We start from the raw sequence: 26,074 nt of genomic DNA on the forward strand, positions 1-26,074 counted from the left end.
TCTTCTTACCACATGTGCCACACTTGACTCACGAGCGCCCTCCTATGTCTTGCATTTCTGGCTACTTGCTCATGAAGCACTTGCAACTCCAAAATTTCTGCCATTTCCAACTTGTAAAACAAACATACTCATTCTCAAGGTCATAAAACAAAAACAATGCTACTCGCAACTATCATAAAATCTGGTGTTGAAGCAATCTGGTGTGAGATTAAGGCCAGTAAGACGAAATATACAATTGGTTGATGCTATAGGCCAGGGAGTTCCACAGATGATCTGGTAGATATGCATTGCCAATTTAGCACAGTGAGTGTAGGTCAAGTGATTATTAGGGGGACTTCAGCTATGGAGATATAGAGCAGAAGAAAGAACAATCACATGGCAGGAAAGAAATAGAATTTATACACCTACTAAGAGATAATTTCTTCAGGCAGCATGTGATGGAGAGGACTAGGGGTGGGAGAGTATTGGATCTTTGGGAGATTGTAAAACATGAGGAATATTCTGTCAAGAAGGTATATGTTGAACTACAAGGCAGGTGACTATGGCAAGCTTAGGAAGAAGCTAAAATCTGTGCCATGGCATAAAACACTACAGAGTAAGGATGATAGTATTGCATGGGATATAGTTATGGGTTATCTAGAGGAACCAATATTAAATTGTATATCTAAGGGAAAGAGGGTTAATCAGATAGGAGTTAGATGAATGAGTAATATCATTAAGCATGAACTGCAGAAGAAGAAAATCTTGAAAAGGATATATAAAGAAAATGGTGACCATCAAACTCATGAACAGTACAAGGCTCAGGCAAGAAAGGTAACCAGCATGGCAAGAAAGGCAAAATCAGATTATGAGAAGAATCTAGCCAAGCAGACCAAAGGAAATCCCAAAGAGCTCTTTTATTATGTGATAAGTAAGAGGAAGAATGAATATGGAAGATTAACCTTAATGTGATGATGGTCACAAGAAGACAGAAGCGGATAAAATAGTTGAACTACTTTGCAAGGGTATATCATCCTAGTGAGTTGACTGCTTTAACCTATGTGACAGACAATAATGTGTGAACAGAGGGAAATGAATTGAAGGTTCTAAGGATATTGCAGAATCTCAATGTAAATACAGCTGTGGAATTAGATGGGATATCAGCTAGGGTTTTGCAAGAATGTGTAAGGAAACTGGCAATGCCTGTGACTAAGGCATTGCATAAGGAAGTTTTAAGACTGCAGTAGCAAATTATAGACTAATCAGTATCTCTGGAATGGTGGTTAAAGTACTAAAAAAATTGGTAAAAAAGAAAATTCAAGAATGGGCAGATAAAATATCATTCTATATTAGGGTCAACATGAATTTGTGAAGGGTCAGTCATGTCTTAGTAATTTACTAATTTTTTTATAATAGAGTAACAACTGAGTTGGATAAAAGAAATGGCTACACAATGATTTTGCAAAGGCATTTGACAGAATACCACATGGAACTCTGTTACACAAATTAGAACAAATGAGGATGGTTATGACACTGGTTAAATAGATAAGAGGGTGGCTGCTGGACAGATATCAAAAGGTGGTATGTGGAAGTGCAGAATCAAGGCAAAAACATTTGACTAGTGGTGTGCTAAAAGGTTTAGTGCTGGGACCATTTCTATTTAATTTATACATAAATGATAGAGGAAATAACCTGAAAGGAAATATTCAGTTGTTTGCGATGATGTAAAATTAGGTAGATAATAGTTAATCAAGGCAATGTGAAAAGCTTGTAGGATGATTTAAATAGGCTGTTAGTGTGGGCAAAAGATAATGGATTTCATTTTAATGTGGAAAAATGTAAAGTTATGCATTTTAGGATGAATGTATTACATGCTTCTAGTAGCAAGGCTTATACGTTGGTTAGACATAACTGGTAATTAGTTTACGGAATTAACAACGCATATAAAGTATATTAATTAAAGGTAACTTTAATGAATAACTTCTATATTTTGGCAACGTCACGCTGCCATCTTCAGGAACATAAAGATATGGTATGTGCACGCAGGCACTCACAAAGCAAATGAGGAAGAAAGCAAGAAACTAATATTGTTCCTAAAGTCCTAATGGTGCCCTCTGGCGGGCTAATTTGGTAGTCTTGGCAGTTGGGCTGAAGTTCTCAAAATACATCGCAGCAAGTTTAAATACGAAAGATTATTCAAAGAATCTTCAGCAGCTCTAAAAAACGTTCCTAACCTCAACAAATTCGGGTGCATGAAACTACTCCAAATTTGGGAGACTTACATTATGAGAACTTCAGCCCAACTGCCAAGACTACCAAATTAGCCTGCCAGAGGGCACCATTAGGACTTTAGGAACAATATTAGTTTCTTGCTTTCTTCCTCATTTGCTTTGTGAGTGCCTGCATGCACATACCATATCTTTATGTTCCTGAAGATGGCAGCATGACGTTGCTGAAATATAGAAGTTATTTATTAAAGTTATCTTTAATTAATATATTTTATATGCGTTGTTAATTCCATAAACTAATCACCAGTTATGTCTGACCAACGTATAAGCCTTGCTACTAGAACTATGTATTACAGTTAGCCGTAAGAGCAGCTAGTACCAGAAATGTATAGACTAGCAAGAGGCCAAAGTCTGTAACATTCTTCTAAAACTTAAGATAAAATGTTATCTTCTTTTGCCATGTAAATATTTCTTTTTTCCTTCTTTTCCATTATTTTGCTGAGAGCAAAATATCATTCCTCTTCTCCTGTGGGAGAAGAGAATGATATTTTGCTCTCAGCATTTATCACATGTGCACCTATGTATTTCACACATACATTTTATGCAGTTATAAAGTTTCCATTCTATTCTCATGATTCTTACAACCTGTTTTACTATAAGGGCTGAGCTAAGTTTGTGAGTCTGTTTCTTTAGCAAATCATATAAAAGTTTATCCTTTTAAGTTTAGAAAAGTTATTATTATTATTACTCAAGACCCCATGGAGTCAAAGACTCATCTAGGAGGTCCTTTTATCAAACACACAGCTCATCATACTGCACTTTAAAGACACTGAAATTCTCTGCAGACACTACACTCTCAGGCAAGGCATTCCAATTATTCCCAACTCTGCATAAAAAAAACCTGCTTCTTACTCCCCTACTCACACCTTCCTTATACAGTACAGCTTCCAGAAATGATCTCTGGTTCTCTCCTGATCTCCCACTGTTTTCTGTAAAACCTCTCCAGCATTGATTCTATAACAACCCCTTAATAACTTGTAGGTCTCTATCATATCTCCCCTCTTCCTTCTGTCCACCAGACTCTGCAAGTTGCATCTTCTCAATCTATCCTCATACTCGACATTACAGAGGTTAGAAACTACCTTAGTCAGTCGCCTCTGGACCCTCTCCAACATCTCTTCATCCTTCTGAAAACCAGGTGACTAAATCTGGGTACAATAGTCCATGTGTGGCCTAATCAGAGCCTCCCTACTTCTACCGGTCAGTATCCTCCACATCATTCCCAGAAGCCTTCGTGTTATCTTCACAATTTTGGCTGTGTCCCCTAAATTTCAGATCCTTATCCACTATCACTCCCAGATCTCTTATTTCCTCCATCTCCAAAAATCTATCCTCATCAAGCATAAATTCTACATCCCATTTTTGTTTAACACCTTACATTTTGCAACATCGAACTCACATCCCCATTTCTGTGCCCAATCACTCAATTTATTCAAGTCTTCTTGTAAGGCCACAATATCTTCTCTAGTCCTCATGGTTCCTATCAACTTTGCATTATCTGCAAAGAATTGAATATCTCCATCCAAATCTTCACCTATATCGTTAATATACAAGTTAAACAGTAATGGCCCCAAAACAGACCCCTGAGGCACTCCGCTAGTGACCTTCCTTTTCCTGGATATCCCCCCCTCCCATACACAACTTGTTGATACCTATCAGATAGCCAGTCTGCAATCCAATGCACAAATCTAATATCCAATGCCATCCACTCCAGTTTGACTATCAACTTATCATGCAGTAATCTATGAAATGCCTTTGCAAAACTAAGTATATTACTGTGTATCCTTCTCCTCTGTCCATGGAAGCAGTCACCTTATTGTAATAAGTAAGTAGATTACTAAAACATGACCTCCCTTTAGCAGAACCATGCTGTTCATCAAAGATAATACCATTATTGTCAACCCAATTCTGGATCCTAGTTCTCACAAGCTTCTCCAACAACTTAACTAAACACCTGACACACAGATAGGCCTATAGTTGGATGCTTGAGTTCTATGACTTCCTTTATGAAGTGGCACAATCGTGCCTTCCTTAATAACTTGACTGAGTGCAAGATTTGTATTTAGAAATATTGTCAAGGCCAACATCAACTTCCTGGCACATTCCTTCAGAATACATGGTGATATATATAATCAAATTCCACAGCCTTATTTACATCTAGTTTTCTCAACTCCCTATACACCTCTTGCTCACTTACAGTCAGTCTCTCTTCCCCATCATCAACTGATCTCAATCTCTCCGTGAAGTCACATTCACAAGATTGAAAGACCTTTATGAACTGCTCATTAAGTATCTCCACCAAACCTTCTGCAACAGCTGTCTTTATACCATTTTCTCCAATCAATGACATCCTTCCATAATCATTTTTCTTTTGCTGGCTACATATCAAAAGAACTTCTTAGGATTCTTTTTGGCTTCATTAGCTAACTTCTGTTCATACCTCTCTTTAGCTACCCTCACCAACCAAGTCACCCACCTTGCTTGGTCTTTGTAGTCCTCATGGAATTAATTATTTCCATCTCTCTTATGCTGCCTCCATAATGCCCCTTTTCTCTGTATTGCATGCTTTATCTCTTTATTCATCCATTTCACACCTACCTTATTTAACCTTCTCACCCTTGGAATACATTTAAACATTGCATCTACTAGATGGTTTTTGAAAATCCCCCAAGCTGCATTGATCTGTTTTCCAGCTAACTCCTCATTCCATGCTACACCTGCAAGCTGTCTCCTGAGATCTTCATAATCACTCCCCTTGTAGTTCCACTCATATACCTTTTTATTACAGAGGTCCTCCCTCACACTGCTGGCAACCACCCAGGTAATCACCTCATAGTCACTCTCGCCAATTGGTGGGTGATTTGACACTTCATTTATAATACATCCACTGATGAGATGACCAAATCCAAGACCTTCAAATCCTTGTATGCCCTCTGTTACATACTGTCTGAGGTAGTTATCCCTCAAAAACTCAAGAAACTCATTTTCTTTACTTCCAGTAGTTGTCTCATCATTCCAGTCTATATTACTATAATTAAAGTCACCCATAATGATCACCCTTTTCTTATTTGCATAGCTAATTTGATTATACATTTCATAATCACTACCATCTGCATTTCCTAGTCTATAACAATATCCAACCAAGTATTTCATTCCATTCACCTCTATCTCACATCATACTGCCTCAAAACCACTGGCAGTATTTCCCTCTTGCATCTCTACTTTGTATGGACATTACTCTTTCTCTATCATCAATAGCACTCTCCCTCCCTTTTTACCACTTCTATCGTCACAAAGACATTATATCCTTCCATCTCTATTCCTGTCAGGATGTATAAGTTTTTATAAACCCATAAGTTTTGTTCATTTCATACTGATGAAATAAAACCAAGGTGATTTGCTTTCTTAGAAAGTGGTAATTCCTCCTCAAGAGAGGTTGAATAAGAGAACTGATCGAGTATGGAAATGCAGGATGTGTGACATGAACCAAGAGTTTGTCCACTACCTACTATGCAAGATTGACAGCAAGAAATAGAATACAAGTGATAGAGGCAACATGTGTTACTGATGGCAAGAAAATCACTGCTGAAGCAAGAAAGGGAGCATGAATAAGAAGACAATGCAAGTGATGGCAAGATAGCAAGTGTGAATGAAAAAGTGATTCAAGATATGAAAGTATTATTGGTGAAGATGAGGCAAGAGGAAGCATATACAGAGTGAAATGAGAATAATAGATATGCATGGAAGAGTGAGGAAGAATGGAATGAAAGATAGCCATGTAAAAGAGTATTATTATTATTATTCAGTTCTCCATGGAGTCAAAAGTCTCATTGTGGGAGGTCCTTCCTAAGAAACACAAAGTCTATCAAGACTCATCGAGGGGAGGTTCCCCTTCCCCTAAGAAACACAAAGTCTATCATACCACTCCTTGAACTCATTGACTATTCTCGCTCTCACCACTCCATCAGGCAATGCATTCCATGGTTCAACCAACCTCCATGCAAAGAAACCACTCCTCACCCTCTTGCTCACAGTTTCCTTTCGTAACTTCCAGGGATGGCCTCTTGTCATCACTCCTTCCAGCTGTTCAACCAAGTGAAAGAACTCCAGAGTGTCAACCCTGTAACCATCTCTTAACAGTTTAAAAGTCTCAATCATATCACCTCTCCTTCTATCCACCAAACTCTGCAGTCCACATTCCCTCAGCCGATCTTCATAACTATCATTGTACAGTCCTGAAACCATCTTTGTTATCCATCTTTGTACCCTTTCCACAGTTAATTTATCCCCTTCAAATCCTGGGGACCAAATCTGAGAACAATAGTCCAAGTGTGGTCTGATCAGGGTCTTCTACAATGGAATGATAACTGTTTTATCTCTGCAGGTCAGTGTCTCTCATTATTGCAGCAATCCTCTGTGTTACCTTCACCACCTTTTCAATATGTCCCCTAAATTTCAGGTTTCTATCAATCATCAATCCCAGATCTCTTGTCTCCCCTACTTCCTCTAGTATAACTCCTCCCATAGAGTATGAGCAATTGGAAAAATTTGTGATCATTATGAATGATTTTAATTATGGTAATATAGGTTGGAATGAATAAATAAGCTGTTAAACAGAAAATGATAAACAGAATTGGAGAATGAATAAATAAGTAGCAGACAAAGAAGATGACTCACTTGGAATGCTTTCAGACAAACTCTTTGAAAGCATTCCAAGAATCAGGAGGTTAAATCAGGTGGAAGTGAAGTGGATGAACAATGAAGTTAAGCATGGAAGAAGGTATAGTGGAGGCAGTACAAGATCCATAGTAATAATCATTTGCATGAGGTGTACAAATAGCTGGCAAGGAAGATGACTCACTTGGTAATTGTAGAACAAATAAAGTATGCACAGCAGTTGATGAGGCCAAATGATGAGAAAAACCCTAAGTTCTTTCTGAGATTTTCACTATGTCTTCAATAGAAAAAAGAATAATTATGAAAGAATGATATTGGTTGCTGAAAAGGTAGAATGATAATCACAATGTTGCGAATATAGTTGAGATAATAAATGAGCAATTGAGATGTGATATTATGTAGAAATTGAATGCAGGGGTAGGGGAGAGACACTGATGGTGATTGAGTAGAAAGTATATGATGAATATAGTAAGCTTGATATTAATAAGGCTGTAGAGCTTGATGATATATCACCGTTTGTTTTGAGAGAATGTTTCAAGGAGTTAACCACAGTTTTGAAACATCATTTCAACATGAGTCTTATATAGGGACAGTTTCCAAAGAATGGAAAGAAGGCAAAATAGTTCTGCTTAGTAAGGAAGTGTGATAAGACTAAGGTTTCTAATTATAGACTTTTATCTGTGTGTCTTAAGTTAAAATGTCAGAGAGGTTAGTGAGAAACAAGATTCAGAATTGGGTTGAGAACAGCAGCTTTCTCTTTAAAGGACAACATGGGGTTGCGAAAGGATGATCCTGTTTTCACAATTTACTTATTTATTACAATAAGGTGACAGGTGCTTTGGACAAGGAAGATGCACCACAGGGGCTATCTTTAGCAAGTCCCTAGCTTTGAATTATCTAATTCATTTCATTAGATAATGAAATGAATTAGATAATTCATTTCATTATCTAATTCATTATCTTTGAATTAGATAATGAAATGAATGACATTCATTTCATTATCTAATTTTAATTTTATTTAAAATCACTTAACTTTAAATTTGGGCCTTAATTGTAATCTTATTTTATTATAACCAACCACTAGGTGGCATTCCGTCATTGTGGAATTTTCATTGTGGAAAGTTCAGCTCTGTAAACAGGATTAACATTCTTTGTTCTAGCTTTACCTTGTGTTTATGCTGATGCATCGATAATGGCCAGTTAGTTTCTGGTAAAAATATTTGCAGTAAAAAATTTTAAAAAAATTATATTCTTGTAAATATGTGTGTGTCTATTAAACTGTGTTTAAATATTTTTCAGCAAAAGACGTGATAACATCTGCTGGGGATTTAGAAGTTATTAATGAAAATACTGAGTTTAAGTCAGTTCCTGTGAAAGTGCTTTATACAGGGAAGAAACATAATAATGATGAAAAACAAAGTGTTATTCCAATAAGTCAATCTCGCAATCTCCCATGGTTCACAGGAAATCCAGTATTTTCTGATCAAGATTTTCAGGTATGTATCAAAGTTTTTATTCTCTCCTCCACCTCCACAAGCTTTCAATTCTCTAGTTTAGTGTATTCCTCAAACAGCACACAACACAAGTAATGAATATTTAAAATTTTGAAGATCATTATGGTTTGATTTTATCAATATTATGTTTAAGTCATTCTTAATGACTATGTGTTCATTTTATTATTATTGTATTCAAGACTTAGAACAAGTGCACAAAAAGAATGTGTTTGAATACCAAGTACTCTGGGTATCAATAGGGACAGCATGGGATTTCACTATGTTTTAGGAGAATATGCTAAGGAAATGACAGTTCTATTCACCTTGATTTTCAGTGAAAGTCTGGCTATGGGAAAGATGCCAGAGGAGTGGAAGGAGGGTAAGATAGTTCGATTGAATATAAGGGTGGTAGTAGTAGAATGAAGATGCCAAACTATAGATCTGTTGGTATTTCTTCCACAGTTGTTAAGATTTTGGAGAAATCAGTGAGAAATCATGTACAGCATTGGGCAGATGAGGGTAATGCTATCTATGAGGATCAGCATGGATTTATTAAGGGAGGGATGTTCTTGATTCAGTAGTGTACTTGCTGTTTATAATAAAGCAACAAGAGCTGCTGATGAAAGGCATATACTGCCTTTAAAAAAAAAAAAAAAAAAAAATTACAAACGCATCTGACAGGGCACCACATGATAAGCTGATATTTAAGTTAAAACATATAGGTTTAGAAATTAGGTTAGCAAACTGGTTTGAAACTGGCTGTCTGAAAGATACCAGAGGGAGCAGCATCAAGTAAGCAGAGGATAAAAAGATGGATACCACATAGCTCAGTAGGAACTCTACTGTTTAACCTTTATGTCGATGACATTTCAGCAGATTGCAGGGCATGTTCAGTTGTTTGCAGATGATTTGAAGCTAGGAAAGATTATTAGGAGTAGTGCCAATGTGATGGCCCTTGAGAAGGATTTGAATAATCTAGACAGATGGATAAAGGAATGTTGATGGCAACTAAATATAAGGTCTTGAAATTCGGGATCTACAGATGAGAGGCTGCATACTGTGTTGGCATAACTATATTAGAAAAAATGGAGGAGGCAAAGAATCTTGGAGTGATGACTGATAGAAATTTGAAGGATTACTGCAATATCGAGAAGGACATAGACCAGCAGAGAGAGAAGAGTAAGAGTAGTGATTCCATTGTATAAAGCAGGATTACACTATATCTGGATTATGTGCTCAGATCTGGTCACCAGTATTTGAAGGTAATAAATTAACCTTGGAGATTGTGCAGAGAGAGAGAGAGACAAAAAAAATTATATTAGGAATATACAGTGTCATGAGGAGAGATGGAGAACGTGTGGAGATTGAAGAATTTGATGAATAGAAGATGAAGAGGTGATGTAATTGAGACATTTAAACTGTTGAGAAGTAGTTATACACTTAATACTGGGGGAGATCTTTAGTATGATAGAACTGGAAATTGGTGAGTGAAGTGGTGATGAGGGTAAGAAGTGGCTTTTTTGCATGGAGAGTGGTTGGACTATGGAATGCATTGCCTGGTAAGAGCATGAATCATGAATGGGTTTAAGGACTGATATGATAGAATTTGTGCTTTCTGACATGGACCTCCTACAATGCATTCTGTGACTCCATAGAGGTCCTGGGCAATAATAATAATTATATATAAACCTGTGCAAACTACCTATATGTTATTGAGAAAGTCATCTAATATTATTTCAGTTCATTTTTATTAGCCCTTTAACTAACATTAAGCAAAAATGAAAATTTGCCACTCCTTACATGATAAAGACATGTAAGTTGGTAAGGAGTTTTGATCAGATTAATATGGAAGAGGAAGGATTTCATAGAATGGTGGGAGATGGCAGTAGAACAAGAGGTCATATCTCTGGAAACTGTATAAGGAGGGCATGAGCAAGAGACTGAGAAGTACATTTTTTTTTTTTTTTTGCACAGAGAGTGGTGAATAATTGGAATGCAATGTCTGAGTGTGGTTACTACAACTGCAAGAATGTGAATGTATTTAAGGTATAGTATGATGAGCGGTATGTGTGTGTGTGTGTGTGTGTGACAGAGAGACTACCTATGATGATGCATGATTCCATGGAAGTTAGAGGACGATGATGATGATAACATTTAGGAAAGTGTATTTCAGAAGAGGCTAAGAAAAAAAGTGTCAAAATGAAACTTTTGGAAAACTGGGTTTTGGCCAAATAGGGATTGTAAGGACCTGATTTTTATTAAGACAAATGGTTGATAACTCATGGAATTACTAACAGGAATCTGTATTTAAGTTCTGTAGATCTGGAAAAACAATATGATTAGTGGCCAATAAAAAAGAGTTGTTCAGAACCCTACAATTATATAGTGTTAAATGGGACATTATACAGACAAATACATATCCCACTCTTTTTTTACAAGTTATCTGTTAATATAAAATAAGATCATTTGGTGTAAAATCAGGTAAGGAGTTTAAAGTCAAGGATGCATGTCTCCATATTTATTTGTCATCTACATGGTTCAAGTTATGAAAAAGTTATATTAAACTTGATATTAGTTTTGTCTTGGAGGCATTCAACTTAGCTCTTTACTTTATGCAGATGATGTTGCACTATTAAATTAGTTCATTCAAGTCTTTAGGACCTTTTTATTAAATTGAATAAATGCTTAAACAAATTCATTATGTAAACTGTTGATAAAACAGACAATAACAAAATTACAAAAGTATTTTCAAGCATGTGAAACATTGACTGCCTGCAATGAAGACATAAGTAAAATAGTTCTGTTGTTAAGGAATGTTTTAGTGATGATGGGAATTAAATTGTAAATAAAGCTATTATGCTGCAGATACAACTGAATAAATTTGTATGGAATAAGTTAGAGAGAAATCAGTCAAAACAATAAACATGCAATATACAGTACAAGACAGTGTTCACTTATGGATCTGAGAATTGACATTGGCTTAGAAATAAAACAGTTGATCAGAGACTATTGATCACACATACAATTTCTGAAATAAAAATTAGGTGAGTGAACAGATAGCATCAATAGTAAAATCATATTACTGCTAAAGATATGCGAAAGGTGCTTGACATTGTTAGCATTCGTGAATGTGTGAGTATAGCCAATCTAAGGTGGTCATCATCATAGTTTATTCAAGTATGAATATTGAAATATATATAGAAAAAGGCATATAACAAGAACTCACATAAATAAATCTATTAAATGAAGGTTAGCCAAGTTGCTTTATTATGTGGTAATTGTCACGTGATTTATGATTGCCTTTTATAATAAAGTGACAAGAGCAGTTGATGAGGGAAAGGCATATACTGCCATTTTTTGGATTTTGCAAAGGCATTTGACAGGGTGCCACATGATAAGCTGATATTTAAGTTGCAGCACATGGGTTTAAATGTCGGGTTAGTCAAATGGATTCAGGATTGGCTGACTGGTAGGTATCAGAGAGTTGTGTATGGTGGGGCAATAATCAAGGAAGCAGAAGCTTACAAGTGGGGTTCCACAGGGCTCAGTACTGGGACCTGTATTGTTCAACCTTTATATCAATGATATTGTCAATGGATTGCAAGGGGACATTCAGTTGTTAGCAGATGATGTGAAACTGGGAAGGGTTATCAGTAATAGTGCAGATGTGGCAGCCCTGTAAGAGGATTTGAATAAACTAGACATATGGGCAAATGAATGAGGGTATCGGTTCAATTCAGCAAAATATAAAGTCTTGAGGTTTTGGATCCATCGATGGGAGGATGCATACTCAATTGGAGGAGGTAGGGGAAACGAGAGATCTGGGGGTGATGATTGATAGAAAACTGAAATTCAGGGAGCATATTGCAAAGGTGGGTAACTCAGAGGATATACTGAGAAAGATGCTGATCTGCAGAGATAAAAGAGTTATCATTCCTTTGTATAAGGCCCTGATCAGACCACACTTAGACTATTGTTCTCAGATTTGGTCCCCAGGATTTGAAGGGGATAATTGACTGGAAATGGTACAGAGGCAGATAACAAAGATGGTTTCAGGACAGTACAATATGAGTTATGAGAATCGACTGAGGGAATGTGAACTGCAGAGTTTGGTGGATAGAAGGAGAGGTGATATGATCGAGACTTTTAAACTGTTTAGAGGCAGTTACAGGGTAGACATTGGAGAGTTCTTTCACTTGGTGGAACGGAAGATAGGAGCGATGACAAGGGGCCATCCCTGGAAGTTACGAAAGGAGGCTGTGCCAGGAGGGTGAGGAGTGGTTTCTTTGCGTAGAGTGTGGTTGAACCTTGGAATGCATTACCTGAGAGAGTGGTTGTAGTGGGAACAATCAATGGGTTCAAGGAGTGGTATGATAAACGACCTCCCACGATGAGTCTTTTGACTCCATAGAGGCCTGGATAATAACAATGATTTACGAGTCTTATCTTCAAAAAGAATTTTACTTATATATTGCCAAAATTTTCTTGGCCTTCCTCTTCCTCTGCATCCATTATTTGTTCTGTAGAGAGCAAGAGCACTGAGAATGGTTGATGTCTGAGTTGGCATCCTAACCACCTCATTTGATTGACTTTTCTGAATTCTCCCTATTAGAGGGCTTTGCTGGCTTTCTTCAAGAATAACAGCATTAGGAATATGATTTTGCCATGTATATTCTGCTATTGAATAAAGCATGTTGTCCCAAAGCTACAGATTATATTAACTGCTCACTAACTAGTGATGTTCCATTATTCAGTATGAACCATGAAGAATAAACATTAAGAAAGAAAGAAATAATTTAATTTTTATTCTCTTATTCTCTTGAATCTGCACACAGCAAGATGTCATCTGCATACAACATTGTCCAAGGTGCGTCTTCTCTCACTTCCTCCGTCACCATCTCCATCACAATATTAAACAGAAATGGACTTAATGCTGACCCTTGATGCAAGCCAACTGTTACTTGAAAACTTGCTGTCTGTCCCAGACAGGTCTGAACTCTTGTCTTCACATTTCTGTACATCTCCTGCACCAACCTGACATATTTCTCTGGTACCTTCTTCTCCCTCAGAGACCTCCAGACTTCTTGCCTTGGCACTCTATCATATGCTTTCGCCAGATCAATAAACACCAGATGTAGCTCTTGAAACTTTTCCATCATCTGCCGTAATCCAGAGATAGCATCTGTCGTTGATCTACTAGGAAGCCAAATTGTTCCTTTGCAATCTCCACCTCCTTCCTCAATCTTCCATCAAAAACCCTTTCTAGGATTTTCGTTGTGTGGGACATCAACTTTATTCCTCTGTAATTCTTACAGCCTTGTGCATCCCTTTTACCCTTGTAGATGGGGACAAGAGTACTTTCCCTCCATTCCTGTTGGAAAACTTTCATAAACAGTTCCCACAGCAGGTCAATTCCCTCTTCCCCCAGTCCATGCCTCCACTGGAATCCTGTCTGGGCCCACCGATTTTCCATTCTTCGTCCTCTTCATAGACTCCTTCACATCCACTCTACTGATGTTCTGCTCCATCACCTCAGAAGGCTGCCCATCTTCTCTGTGAGAAGATGGGCAGTCTAATAATAACTGACCCTGAAGTAATAATAATAAATTATAAATTTTAGGAAAAAAAATCTTGTATTAAGTTTTTTTTTTTGTCAAATTTATAATTTATTCTGAAGATGTACATGGTAATTTGTAGGCAACTGCTTGATTAAACAGCTTCTTTCTTTGTGTTCTTTCTTTCTCGTTTCAAAGCTTCTAGATGTCTGACCTACGTAACTAATACCACATGAACAAGGTATATTATATACTCCAGACTACTTGTAGAAAGGGTGAGGATCTTTCGGTGATCTTAAAAATTTCCGAATAGTGTTGATTGGCTTGAATGCCACTCTGATTTTATGTGGTTTTAAAAGGTTAGCTAACTTTTTGGAAAGGTTGCTGACAAAAGGAATCGTAATTGTACTGATCTATTGGACGTCGTCACGTTGTCTATGTGGTATATCAGTAAAGAGAATCTTGTTATAGAGTCTTTTTGGATAACCGTTTAAAGAAAGTTCTCTGGATATTGTAGCTAATTCCGTTAGTAGGTCATCCTTGTCTGTTGTATACTGTAGAGCTCTTTTCTTGAGACTATGGATAATGCTAAGTTTCTGAGCTATGTGATGAGCTGAGTTGAAATGGAGGTAACGTCCAGTATTTGTAGGTTGTTTTTTGCCAAAATTTTATTTGGCAAAAAACGATCTACAAACAACTCATCGAATTAGCCATGGGAAGCCCCCTCTCACCTCCTTGTGCTCACTTATGCATGGAAGATCTAGAAAAAAAATCTTATCCCAGATCATTCCAAAACCGAAAATTTGGTACAGATATATAGATGATATCTTTATCATTTGGGATATCATACGAAAGAAGAACTAATGAATTACCTCAACCAAATCACTAGTTTCCACAATACCATCAAATTCACATTAGAAATGGAAAAAAATGAAAAACTGCCATTCCTTGACATTTTAATAAAGAAACAAACCAATAATAGTATCAACCTATCTGTATACAGAAAACCTACAAATACTGGACGTTACCTCCATTTCAACTCAGCTCATCACATAGCTCAGAAACTTAGCATTATCCATAGTCTCAAGAAAAGAGCTATACAGTATACGACAGACAAGGCTGACCTACTAACAGAATTAGCTACAATATCCAGAGAACTTTCTTTAAATGGTTACCCAAAAAGACTCTATAACAAGATTCTCTTTACTGATATACCACATAGACAACGTGATGATGTCCAATACATCAGTACAATTACGATTCCTTTTGTCAGCAACCTCCCCAAAAAGTTAGCTAACCTTTTAAAACCACATAAGACCAGAGTGGCATTCAAGCCAATCAATGCTATTCGGAAATTTTTAAGATCACCAAAAGATCCTCACCCTTTCTACAAGTACTCTGGAGTATATAATATACCTTGCTCATGTGGTATTAGTTACGTAGGTCAGGCATCTAGAAGCTTTGAAACGAGAAAGAAAGAACACATAGGATATGTCAGAAATAACAGACAAGACATTTCAGCTTCTTTCTTTCTTTCTTGATGTTTATTATTTGTGTTTCATTCCAGGAAAGTCATAATCGATAATTTACACCATAGAAACCTCACAGTTATTATTAACATCTGACCTCTTTGGAGTCAGAGACTCATCTTGGGAGGTACACAAGGTACTATTGCACCCAACGGTCATCCAACCATGTTTTAAACTGATTCATGTGTCTACATTCACAACACATTCAGGCAATGCATTTCCCTCACCATGTTCCATGTCTAGGAACCATATGTAAATATAGCTTGAGTGGTGGTTTTGTACAGATGAATTTTGGTATTTGTGGTGATGAGTTCAGATTTACAGATATTAGACTTTTATGGAACTGAAGAGTTGTATGCTTTTTTTTTTTTTTTTTCACTACGTCAGAGTATCAATATAAGACCTATGGTGTAAAATCTTTTACTTTAAGAGTGTGGTCTTTTAGCTTACTGTTCCCTTCTGTTCTGTTTTTTTAGAACTTTAGTTTTACTACTGTAGACTGCCAATGCAACAAATACTGCAATTTTTCCATAAATTGTCTGAATGTTAGAATTAATTACCACACCATCACCTGCTTGTGCAGGTTTGTCTTGCAAATCTTCAAGTTATTCCATACGTATTTCCTGTGAGTCTCAAAACACAGTCGAGGGTAATAATAAAAAAAGATATAGTGCCAAAAAGTCTATCTGAAAAACTGTAGTGGAAATAGGAAAACCCTCAGCCACCTCCTCATTAACAATTTCTCTTGTATAGTGATTATGGTATTGCTTTGATTATTTTCAATGGTATGCCATAATAACTGAGAATCTTGAATATCCTTTCTTTGTCCATTGACTGATTCAAAAACTTTTGAGAAATCTATGAAGTTAAAGAGTAAAGTAAGTTTTTTTTTTTTAATCTCTTGCTACTGCTAAGGCAGTGGATGTGGTCGATAATGCTTTTGTTTTGCAAGAAACCCTGCTTGATATTTTAGCAGAAGAGGTGTGTGTGTGTGTGTGTGTGTGTGTGTGTTACATATGGTTCAGTTTGGTTGAATGTATTCTGTTATAGAATTTCAGTGTAGTAGGAAATAATATAATTCCAGTTTAATTTTCTGGGTTATTTAGATTGCCCCTTTTTCAGATAATTAGGCCTTTTGCAATTGTGATAGAAGATGGAGTGCTGTATTGTAGATATCTTATTATTAATGCCAAACTCCTACAGAGTCAAATGAGTCATTGCAAGAAGTACATGTCTCTCACACACACACAAACATCATCAAACTGTTCTTTAAACCTATTCAAGTTATCTGTATTCAGTACACACTCAGACAATGCATTCCACTCATCCATCACTCTTCATACAAAGAATCTTCTCCTCATTCCTTTGTTCATACCCTCCTTATTCAGTTTCTAGGCATGGCCTCTTGTTCTACCTCCACTTCCATTTTATGAAAAATTTCTTCCACATTAACCTGGTAACAACCCCTGACCAACTTATGTCTCAATCATATTCCCCACATTTCAAAGACCAGTTACCATCTTAATGAATCTTCTTTGAACCCTTTCTAATATATCCTCATAACATATCCTCAGTTGATATTATTATTACTATTTGCGACACCTCCAAGGAGTCCAAAGACTCATCATGGGAGGATGTACAACGTCTCCACCACTACCGAGTCATCTACATCAGCACCATCTACCGCCCACAACCGCCACAAGTATTTTTTGTCTAAAAATTGTGTGTTCTGAAGGGCCAATTTGTCTGTATGTGGGATTAAAATCCAGAGTTTCTGGGAGAAAATAACCCTGCTACCTCAGTATGAGATTGGCTAACTCACCTTCAATTGAAAAAGTCCATATAAAGATTCCTCCCATCACGACGGGATCGAACTCAGGCATTAAGCTTATATAATTCTTCAAATACCTCTTGCTTAATCACAGGTAAGCCCTCTCTCATTGTCTCTACACTTGAGCATCTAATGATTTCACACTGATGAGCATGAAACACCCTGATGCATTGTTCACTGAATACCTTAACTATGTCCTCTGCACATTTTCATTCATTGACATCATGATCATTCTTGCATCTGCTTTAAACATATCAAAAAACTCTCTAGGATTTTTCTTTGCCTGATTTGCTAATTTCTGCTTGTACTACACTTTTGTTGACTTGATCAACTGACAAATACCCTGGTGAAATGTTCATTGAATACCTCAACTATATCCTCTGAAGCAGCTACCAATCTATCATTTTTATCCACTAACATCATGTTGATCATTCTTGCTTCTGCTCGCTAAGATTCTTAGCCTGATTTGCTAATTTCTGCTTGTGCTGTACTTTTGCTGTCCTTATGAACTGAGTCATCTTCCTGGCCTGCGATTCATAAACTTTGTACAACTGATTATTTTCAACAGACCTCCGTGGAGTCCAGAGACTCATCGTGGGAAGTCCAACTCTCACATGCACAGTTCATCATGCCTCACTGGTATGATGATCAGAAATTGTATTCCAATCACCCACCACTCTCCATGCAAAAACTACTCCTCACCCCTTGTTCAAACCCACCTTATACAGCTTCCAGGGATGACTTCTAGTTCTCACCCTGTCTCCACAAATTCTATCAAAAATTTCATCCATATTAATCTGGTCATTACTCCTTACAGATTTATACATCTTGATCATGTCTACCCTCTTCCTTCTATCCACTAGGCTCTGTAATTTGCATTCTCTCAATCTGCCCTTATATTCCAGTCAATTGTCTCTGAACCCTCTCAAACATCTCATCATCCTTTTGAAAGCCTGGCAACTAAATCTGTACACAGTAATCCATACGCAGCCAGATTAAAGCCTTGTACAATGGAATCAAAAACATCCTTACTTCCACACCATCACCCTATCCACCATCACCCAAGATCTTTCATCTCCTCCACCTCCTCTAAAATATCTCCCACCAATCCTATACTCTGCATTCCATCTTTGCTTCCCAAATGTTAAAACCTTACACTTTTCAACATTAAACTGACACCCCCACACACACACACACACTCTCCCATTCAGATAGCCTAATTAGGTAGTCTTGCAGAACTCTAACATTTGTTTACTTCTCATAACTCTCCTCAACTTTGCACCACCTGCAAACAAATGTATATCACCATTTAAGCTCTTTTCAATGTCATTTTCATAAAAAATAAACAACAATAACCTCAAAGCAGACCCCTGTGGCACACCAGTAGTGACTTTCCTCTTTTGGTATATCACTCCTCCATACACAACTTGCTGATACCTATCAGACAACCAATCTCCATTCCAACACACTAATATACTATCCAACTTCATCTGTTTCAATTTAACTAGTTGTCATTTGGCAATCTATCGAAAGCCTTTGCAAAATCTAAATATACTACTGTATATGCATTCCCCTTGTCCAACATATTCATCACCTTGTTATAATAAGTAAGCACATTGCTAAAACATGATCTTCCTTTAGCACACCAATGCACTCCAGACAAGCAGATTGGCCTATAATTTGAAGCCTTAGTCTTATCACCCCCCCCCCTTTTATAAAGAGGAATAATTTTGCCATCTTTCCACTCCTTTGGAATTTGGGAGAATCTAAGACTCATATTAAAATGGACGTTAAAGCTGTTCTTAACTCCCTGGAACATTTCCTCAAAACGTGGTGATGTGTCAATTCCTCATATACCTTCTGCTCACTCACCATCATTGGTTCCTTCCCCATTTCCACTGCTCTCAAGTTCTGAATTATGTTACAATCACAAGGATGGAATTACTTTAATGAACTGCTCATTAAATACCTCTACTATGTCCTCAGTGTTTATCACTCTCCCATTATCACTGACCAAAATCATCTTCCCACAATCATTCTTCTTTCTGACCACATCGAAAAAACTCCCTAGGATTTCATTTAGTCATTTGCCAACTACTGTGCATACCACACTTCTGCTATCTTTACTGAGTCACCTTCCTAGCTTGCTCTTTGTACTCCTCATGTAACTGATTATCTCCACTCATCTTGTGCTGCTTCCACAATGCATTTTTCTTCCAGATTGCATACTTCAATTCCTCAGTCATCCATTTGACACCTACCTTATTTAATCTTCTGACCTTTGGAATACACTTATTGCCTCTGCTAGATACTTTGTGAGTAAGAGCCAAGCAGCATTGATTTCCTTCCCATGCAGTTCCTTATTCTGTGATAACTCTGCAAGCTGCCTCCTGAGTTTATCATAATTCCTTGTCTTATAATTCCATATATAACCCTTTCTCACGTAAGTCCTGATATGAGTGGCCACCATCCAAATGATCACTTTCACCAACTGAAGGAAGATGTGACACTTCGTTTACAACAGCATCTGTTGGTGAGATAATCAGATAAAAGACCCTCAAGATCCACGTGTGGCCTTTATTAAATACTGCTTCAGGTAGTTTTTTAGTAGCAACACCCTACTAAACATTTCTTCCTATCCACCTCTATTTCACACAATACTGCTGCAAAATCACTGTCATTATTTGCTCCTTGCATCTTCACCCTAGATGGGTGCAACTCATCTGCCATCATCAATGACACTCCTCCTCCCTTTTTGCCTTGTCTGTCTTCACAAAAGATGACATATCTCTCCATTCTTATTCATCTACTCCACAGTATCTTTCTTTTCTTCCAGATTTCATGCTTAATCCCTTTATTCATCTGTTTGACTTTCAGAATACATTCACATATTGGTACTGCAAATTATCTCAGTTAGTGCTCAAGCAGCATTTCTCTCCTTCCTGCCTAACTCTTTATTCCATACTATAACTCCAATCTATTTCCTAAGCTTTTCATAAGCATTAGCCTTGTAGTTCCACACACACCTATAACCTTTCTTCACAGAAGTCTTCATATAGCTGGCTACAACCTGGGTGATTATCTCATGGTCACTGTGGGAATTGACTTTTCCCATAATGAATGACAATATGCACATCCAAAAAGGAAATGTGCTTTGCATTATGGAATACTAAGGTAATTGATTTTGAAGTCAACGGCCTCTATATACAATAGTTTAGTTATGAAGATATTTCGTATTACATTTCGGTAAAGGATTAAACAAGAATATAATTTCTTGTAAAGTGGTTCTGTAATTCTACATAATGAATGTTGATCACTTTTAACTATAAATGAAAGAATATAACACCTTATTGAAAATGCTTGATATCACCTTTTCATGTTACATTAACTTTAAATGAAGTAGTATAATAATTATTTTATTTGTTTATTCTTCTTCTTCTTCTAGGTTCCTATTCGAGTAAACTGTAAGGATATAAAAAAAAAAATTAAAGAAATGCCACAGTTACCCAAGTACTTCAATACTCGTAATGAAATTATATTATTCAGCCAAAATGAAATGGGAATCAGGGATTCTTATATCAGTATGTATAGGGAGGTAAGTTTTCTAAGTATGTTTATAGGTGTTTTCACTGCCCAGTGATTTTATCTGAGCAAGTAAAAGGAGAAGTGGTTATGGAAGGATAACTACTAAATGCATATGGCAGATAGGTGACAAAAGAAAAAGTGGAATTAATGAGTAGTCACATATCAGTGTTGGGATGAGATGGATTAACCTGTTTGTGTTACAAGAAAGTACAAGAAAAATGGCAGTACCCCTGACCAGACTGTTTTGAAGTCTCAGCACTGGCAAGGTCCCAAGGGAGTGGAAGAAGACATTATAGTTCCTTTGCATAAAGAAGACTCCAAGACACTAATAGCAAATTACAGACTAATCAGTATTTCAGTACTCGTTATTTGAAAAGTGAGTTAATTGCAGAATTCAGGGATGTGTAGATGGAATATGATAATATGTGTGGGACAGTTACGTTACTGAAGGGAAAGTCTGCCTTAGTAATTTACTATCTATCTATAATAATGGTTGAGTTCAATAAAGGAAATAGGTACACTAACACCACATACCACTGTAATTTGTAAAAACATGTCACAAGATACCATACAGAATTCTATTAAGTAAATTGAACCAAATGGGGGATAGATGAATATAAACTACACTATTACCATGTGTTACTAGCTGACTTCACTCCTCTCATCTCACTCCTGATTGGAAAAGGCCCAGAAAATTCATCACAAGCAGAGCAGATGATGTGTGTGATTATTATTATCACATGAGCAACTCATTGCAGTCTGAAGACTATTTGTCAGAGGGACACCCTGACTATTATTCCAATACCAATCATATCTTTTCTTGAATTCATTCACTGATAAAGCACTCACAATTACCTCTGGAAGTGAATAAAATCAATAAAGTTGTGACTGGTATTGTATGAATAAGGGATAGTATGTTCTTCTTGAGAAAAACCTTTAAACTGCAATGAGTTGTCCATGTAATAATAATAATCATACATAAAAAGAGAATCTGAGCTCAAACACTACTTAACAATAGGGAATTTACTGAGCTTTTTCAATCAAGGAATGGATGAATTGGAGGTAGTATGGTTTTTACATCCAAGATTTGACCTCACAAAACTGGCCATTTTGATGAGCTCTGTCTGTGACTGTGGGAAGCTCCCATGATGACTCTTTGACTCCATGAAATTATTGCTCCCTACAAACCCATCAACCAAATTCACAACTTGCTACTGTTATGTCCTGAATAATCAAAAATTCGGACAAATGATTAATTCTATTCAGGAACAACTATCTTTGATTGTAGGCAGAGAATGTTGTGCTTTGGCAAGGAAATAAAATTGTACATTAAAGGCAAAACTGAAGAAATATTAGCATAAGAAATGTGGGATTTAACCTGTTTGTACAGAGTCAAATAGAGAAATTTATATAAGATTATAATTTAATCAGAGTATCCCATTTTACGTATTGTATGAATGCAAGTTGAATGTAAGCCAAAGTCCAAGGGTCACACTTTAGCCATCTAGAATAGTGTATGGCCTAAAGGAAAGAGAAATTATAAGGAAAACAAAGCGAGAACGCATTTCTCGGAAGAGCGCCAGCGCATGCAGGTGAGTGCCATGCGGTAAAAAACATAACTAAGTGCGAGAATCTCTGAGAAAAAAAGGGAAGAATATAAGGGTCAAGCTCCCTCCACACGAGGTTCCTGTTTCCTGCGCTCATGGACGTTGGCCAGCACTCTCCGCCAACGTGAAGATTCCGAGTCGGCCGTAGAAGTGGTGTGAGGCCTATCGATGTTTGTGAGGAAAGGTTAGCTATCTCTTCATAACAGAGTAGCTATGCCATATCGAGTGACCGGTAATCCAGATGTGTGCCCGCAGTACCAGAAAAAGTCCAGAGCAGCACATCGCCTTATCGACTCAGGGAACCAGGCTGTACTGTTATCGTAAGTGACCTGGAGAATCGCAGAACAAAGGTGCCTTGATGTCCAGACAAGGCTGATGATAGAACAGAAAGTCATTCCATGGGACGGTAACGTAAAAATGTTAAAGTATCTGAATTCCTATTAAAGATTTGTGTGAACGCTATAGGCTAATTTGTGTATGGACATGCTGTAGAGAACTTTAGAGGTTATCCCAATTTGGCAGTGACCTGTCCCTGTTTTGAAGAATGTCTCCCTAGAAGGAATCTGTATGTGAGATAACTGAGATATATTGTGAGATATGAGTAGTGATCAGAGAGTGATTGAAGATAATGTTAAATTAAGCCAGAAGTTTGTATGTTTATAGAAAAACTCTGTGAATCTAGTTATTATGCATGTATTCTTGTGTTAGTAATGATATCAGAATTTTACTAGGAAAGTGATTAAGTTAATTAACCATGTACTTTAATTTTCTCATGCATATCTTTTAAACCTAAATAAATATGTTTTATAGCATTTGCCTGAATCTAGCCTGTCTTATGAATTCAAATAGCCACTCATAAAATTATTATCGAACCTAGCGGGAGAGATATATGAATATAAGTTGATTTTTTAGACCATGACTGCATGCAAAGACTAAGCGAATTGAAATTAGTTGAATTAGTGTTAGAAAGTTTATTACTGTCTATTACTCTGAGAGAGCCACCTTGGATAAGAGTCTCATCTATCCTATATATTGGCTGGCACAGCAAAATATAAATTTGTCAATATTTAACAGGTGGACTGTCTCAGAGGGTAGATTTTAAGGCCTTGTCCCATACTTAGACAAAGCCCTTATGAGTGAAAGAATTACTCGTGACTAAACTTAAGAGCAGCCTAAATTTTATTTTGTTTAAAGACAGAAGGGTGATAGCTGATTTGCTACACTTATTGAAAACTTATTACAAAAGGATAGAAGAGAAATAACTGTGTATGAGTGAGTAGTGGAACATACAAATATATATAAATAATAAATAGAAAGTAAATGGTATATATAACACTACCATCTCCAAAAGACAAACTCTCACTAACGATGCTACCTGTCTTATACCAAGTACCATGTTCCAGTAACTTGTCTTACTATGGAAAAACAGGAAGATCTATAAATAAACATATCTCTGAATATCAAGACAATATCCACCTTATCAAACCTCAATAAATCTGGCCTTACACAACATGAAATCAAAAATGCTAACCATAGGATCCAGTGACAAAATACTAAGTTACTACATAGATCTATATATAAACAAGAACAGTTATATAAAGAAAGTGCTGAAGCTTTATTTCATAGATCTAATCTTAATCAAAATGACTGTCTCACTATTCCAAAAGTAACATTGTTATAGAATGTAAGCAAGTTGCTAAAACATGACCTTCCCTTAGTAAATCCATGTTGTCCATTGAAAAGTAGAGATTACTGTCAACCCATTTCTGAATGTGAGCCCTAACCAATTTTTCCAAAATCTTCACCACCCTTCTGAGATATTAATTGGTTAATAGTTGGATACATCGGTCTTTGCACCACCCTTGTGCAATGGAATTACCATACATTCCTGTAGAAGCCTCCCTGTTGTGAGACTCATATTAAACAGCCTAGTCAAAAGAATGGTCAGTTCAGCTGAACACTCTTTTAGCACACATGCTGATATCCCATCAGTCCCTATTGCTGAATTCTTATTCAATTTGTGAAACAGCCCTAATACCTCATCCTCATACACCTCATTTCTTCTTCATCAAGTAAAAAGGTAACAGTGAGCTCATTGTTGCATACACCAGGTAGATAGCTTTTAGCAAAATGAGTACTCATTAACTGAACAACCTCTTCTGCATCTGTAACCCTCATGCCATCTGGATTTAGAAGAGTTATTCTTTCATATTCATTCTTTCTTTTACTTGCAGCATATCGATAGAATTCTTGTGGGTTATCTTTAGCATGCAGAGCCAGTTTCTTTTCATACTTAGACTTTGCTTTCCATACAACAGTTGTGACTATTCTAGCCTGCTGCTTATAACGTTCATAACGACGTCATCCTTAAAAATAACTTATTCCTTCCACATAGTCCTTTTCTTATGAATCTCTTGCTTAATAAGATTACACATCCATTTGACTTCTACCCTATTTATTCTTTGAACGCCTGGGACACATTCTGATATTGCATCATTTAAGTTTTGTTTAAATGCTTCCCATGCACTGTCAATATTCAACATCCAGCAACCGATCCCATTCTACATTTAGTTGCATTAAACTGGCACCTCCATTTATTTTCCCACTTTCCTAGTTTATTCATATCCTGTTGAAGAAGCAAAACATCTGCATGATTACTAATAGTACTCCCAAGCTTCACATCATCCACAAGCAACAGAATATTCCCATGTAGTCATCTGACAGTATTATTGACATAAAAATTGAATTGTACCAGGATCACTACTATTCAATCCTTGTCAGTAAAGATTGAATAGTACTGGATTGAATAACCCTGTTCAACTTCACTTCTAATGTTCCTATTCCTTGATATTGTACCTTCCCCCACATACAACTCTGTTGTCCATCTGACTAGTTACCAATCCGATCCACGAACCTGATATCCAAAGTCACAAGTTGTAACTAAATACCAACTTTGCAATTTTTCATTATATATTTTCTGTTTTTAATTATTCTACTATATATTTTGTAGAATGTATTGAATTAATTAATTTCTCTGTGATTAGCAACCATTCTTTTTTATCTCTTTTTTTAAAATATTATTAGATCTCCATGGAGTCAAAAGACTTGTTGCAGGTAGTCCCAGTTCATCATACCATGCATTAATTATACTCCCATATCTACTGTCACCACAATGCATTCCAATGACCCATCACTCTTCAATCAAAAACTTGCTCACACTCTCCTTGTACAACTTCCAAGGATAACTTCCCACCCTCCATTCTATGTAAAACCTCATCCATGTGAATATATTAATAACCACTTAGTAACTTATATGTCTCAATCATATCCCCACTTCCTAGTCCTATCCATCAGTCTCTGCAATTTGCACTTCCTCAATCTGTTTTCATATTCAATATTTCAGAGACAAGAAACCACCTTAGTCATCTGTGGATCTTTTCCAGTATCTCTTCATCCTTTTGAAAATGAAGTGACAAATATGTGGACAATGGAACTGCAACATGCTGCCTTCTATATATCAGTGTCCCCAT

The 26,074-nt window shown here is 36.7% G+C and overlaps 1 protein-coding gene across 1 annotated transcript in view; it reads left to right on the plus strand.

Moving 5' to 3' along the window:
• Nucleotides 1-26,074, plus strand: part of LOC150098938 (uncharacterized) — a 205,455-nt gene that overhangs the window by 45,453 nt on the left and 133,928 nt on the right. The window contains exons 5-6 of the mRNA XM_090405465.1: nucleotides 8,244-8,440; nucleotides 20,798-20,947. Coding sequence (XP_090261591.1) covers nucleotides 8,244-8,440; nucleotides 20,798-20,947 — 347 coding nt within the window. The remainder of the gene's footprint in view (nucleotides 1-8,243; nucleotides 8,441-20,797; nucleotides 20,948-26,074) is intronic.

This window comes from Typopeltis vanoorti, chromosome 15 (assembly GCF_054136105.1).
Source record: "Typopeltis vanoorti isolate ZY-2024b chromosome 15, IOZ_Tvanoo_1.0, whole genome shotgun sequence".
NCBI lineage: Eukaryota > Metazoa > Arthropoda > Arachnida > Uropygi > Thelyphonidae > Typopeltis > Typopeltis vanoorti.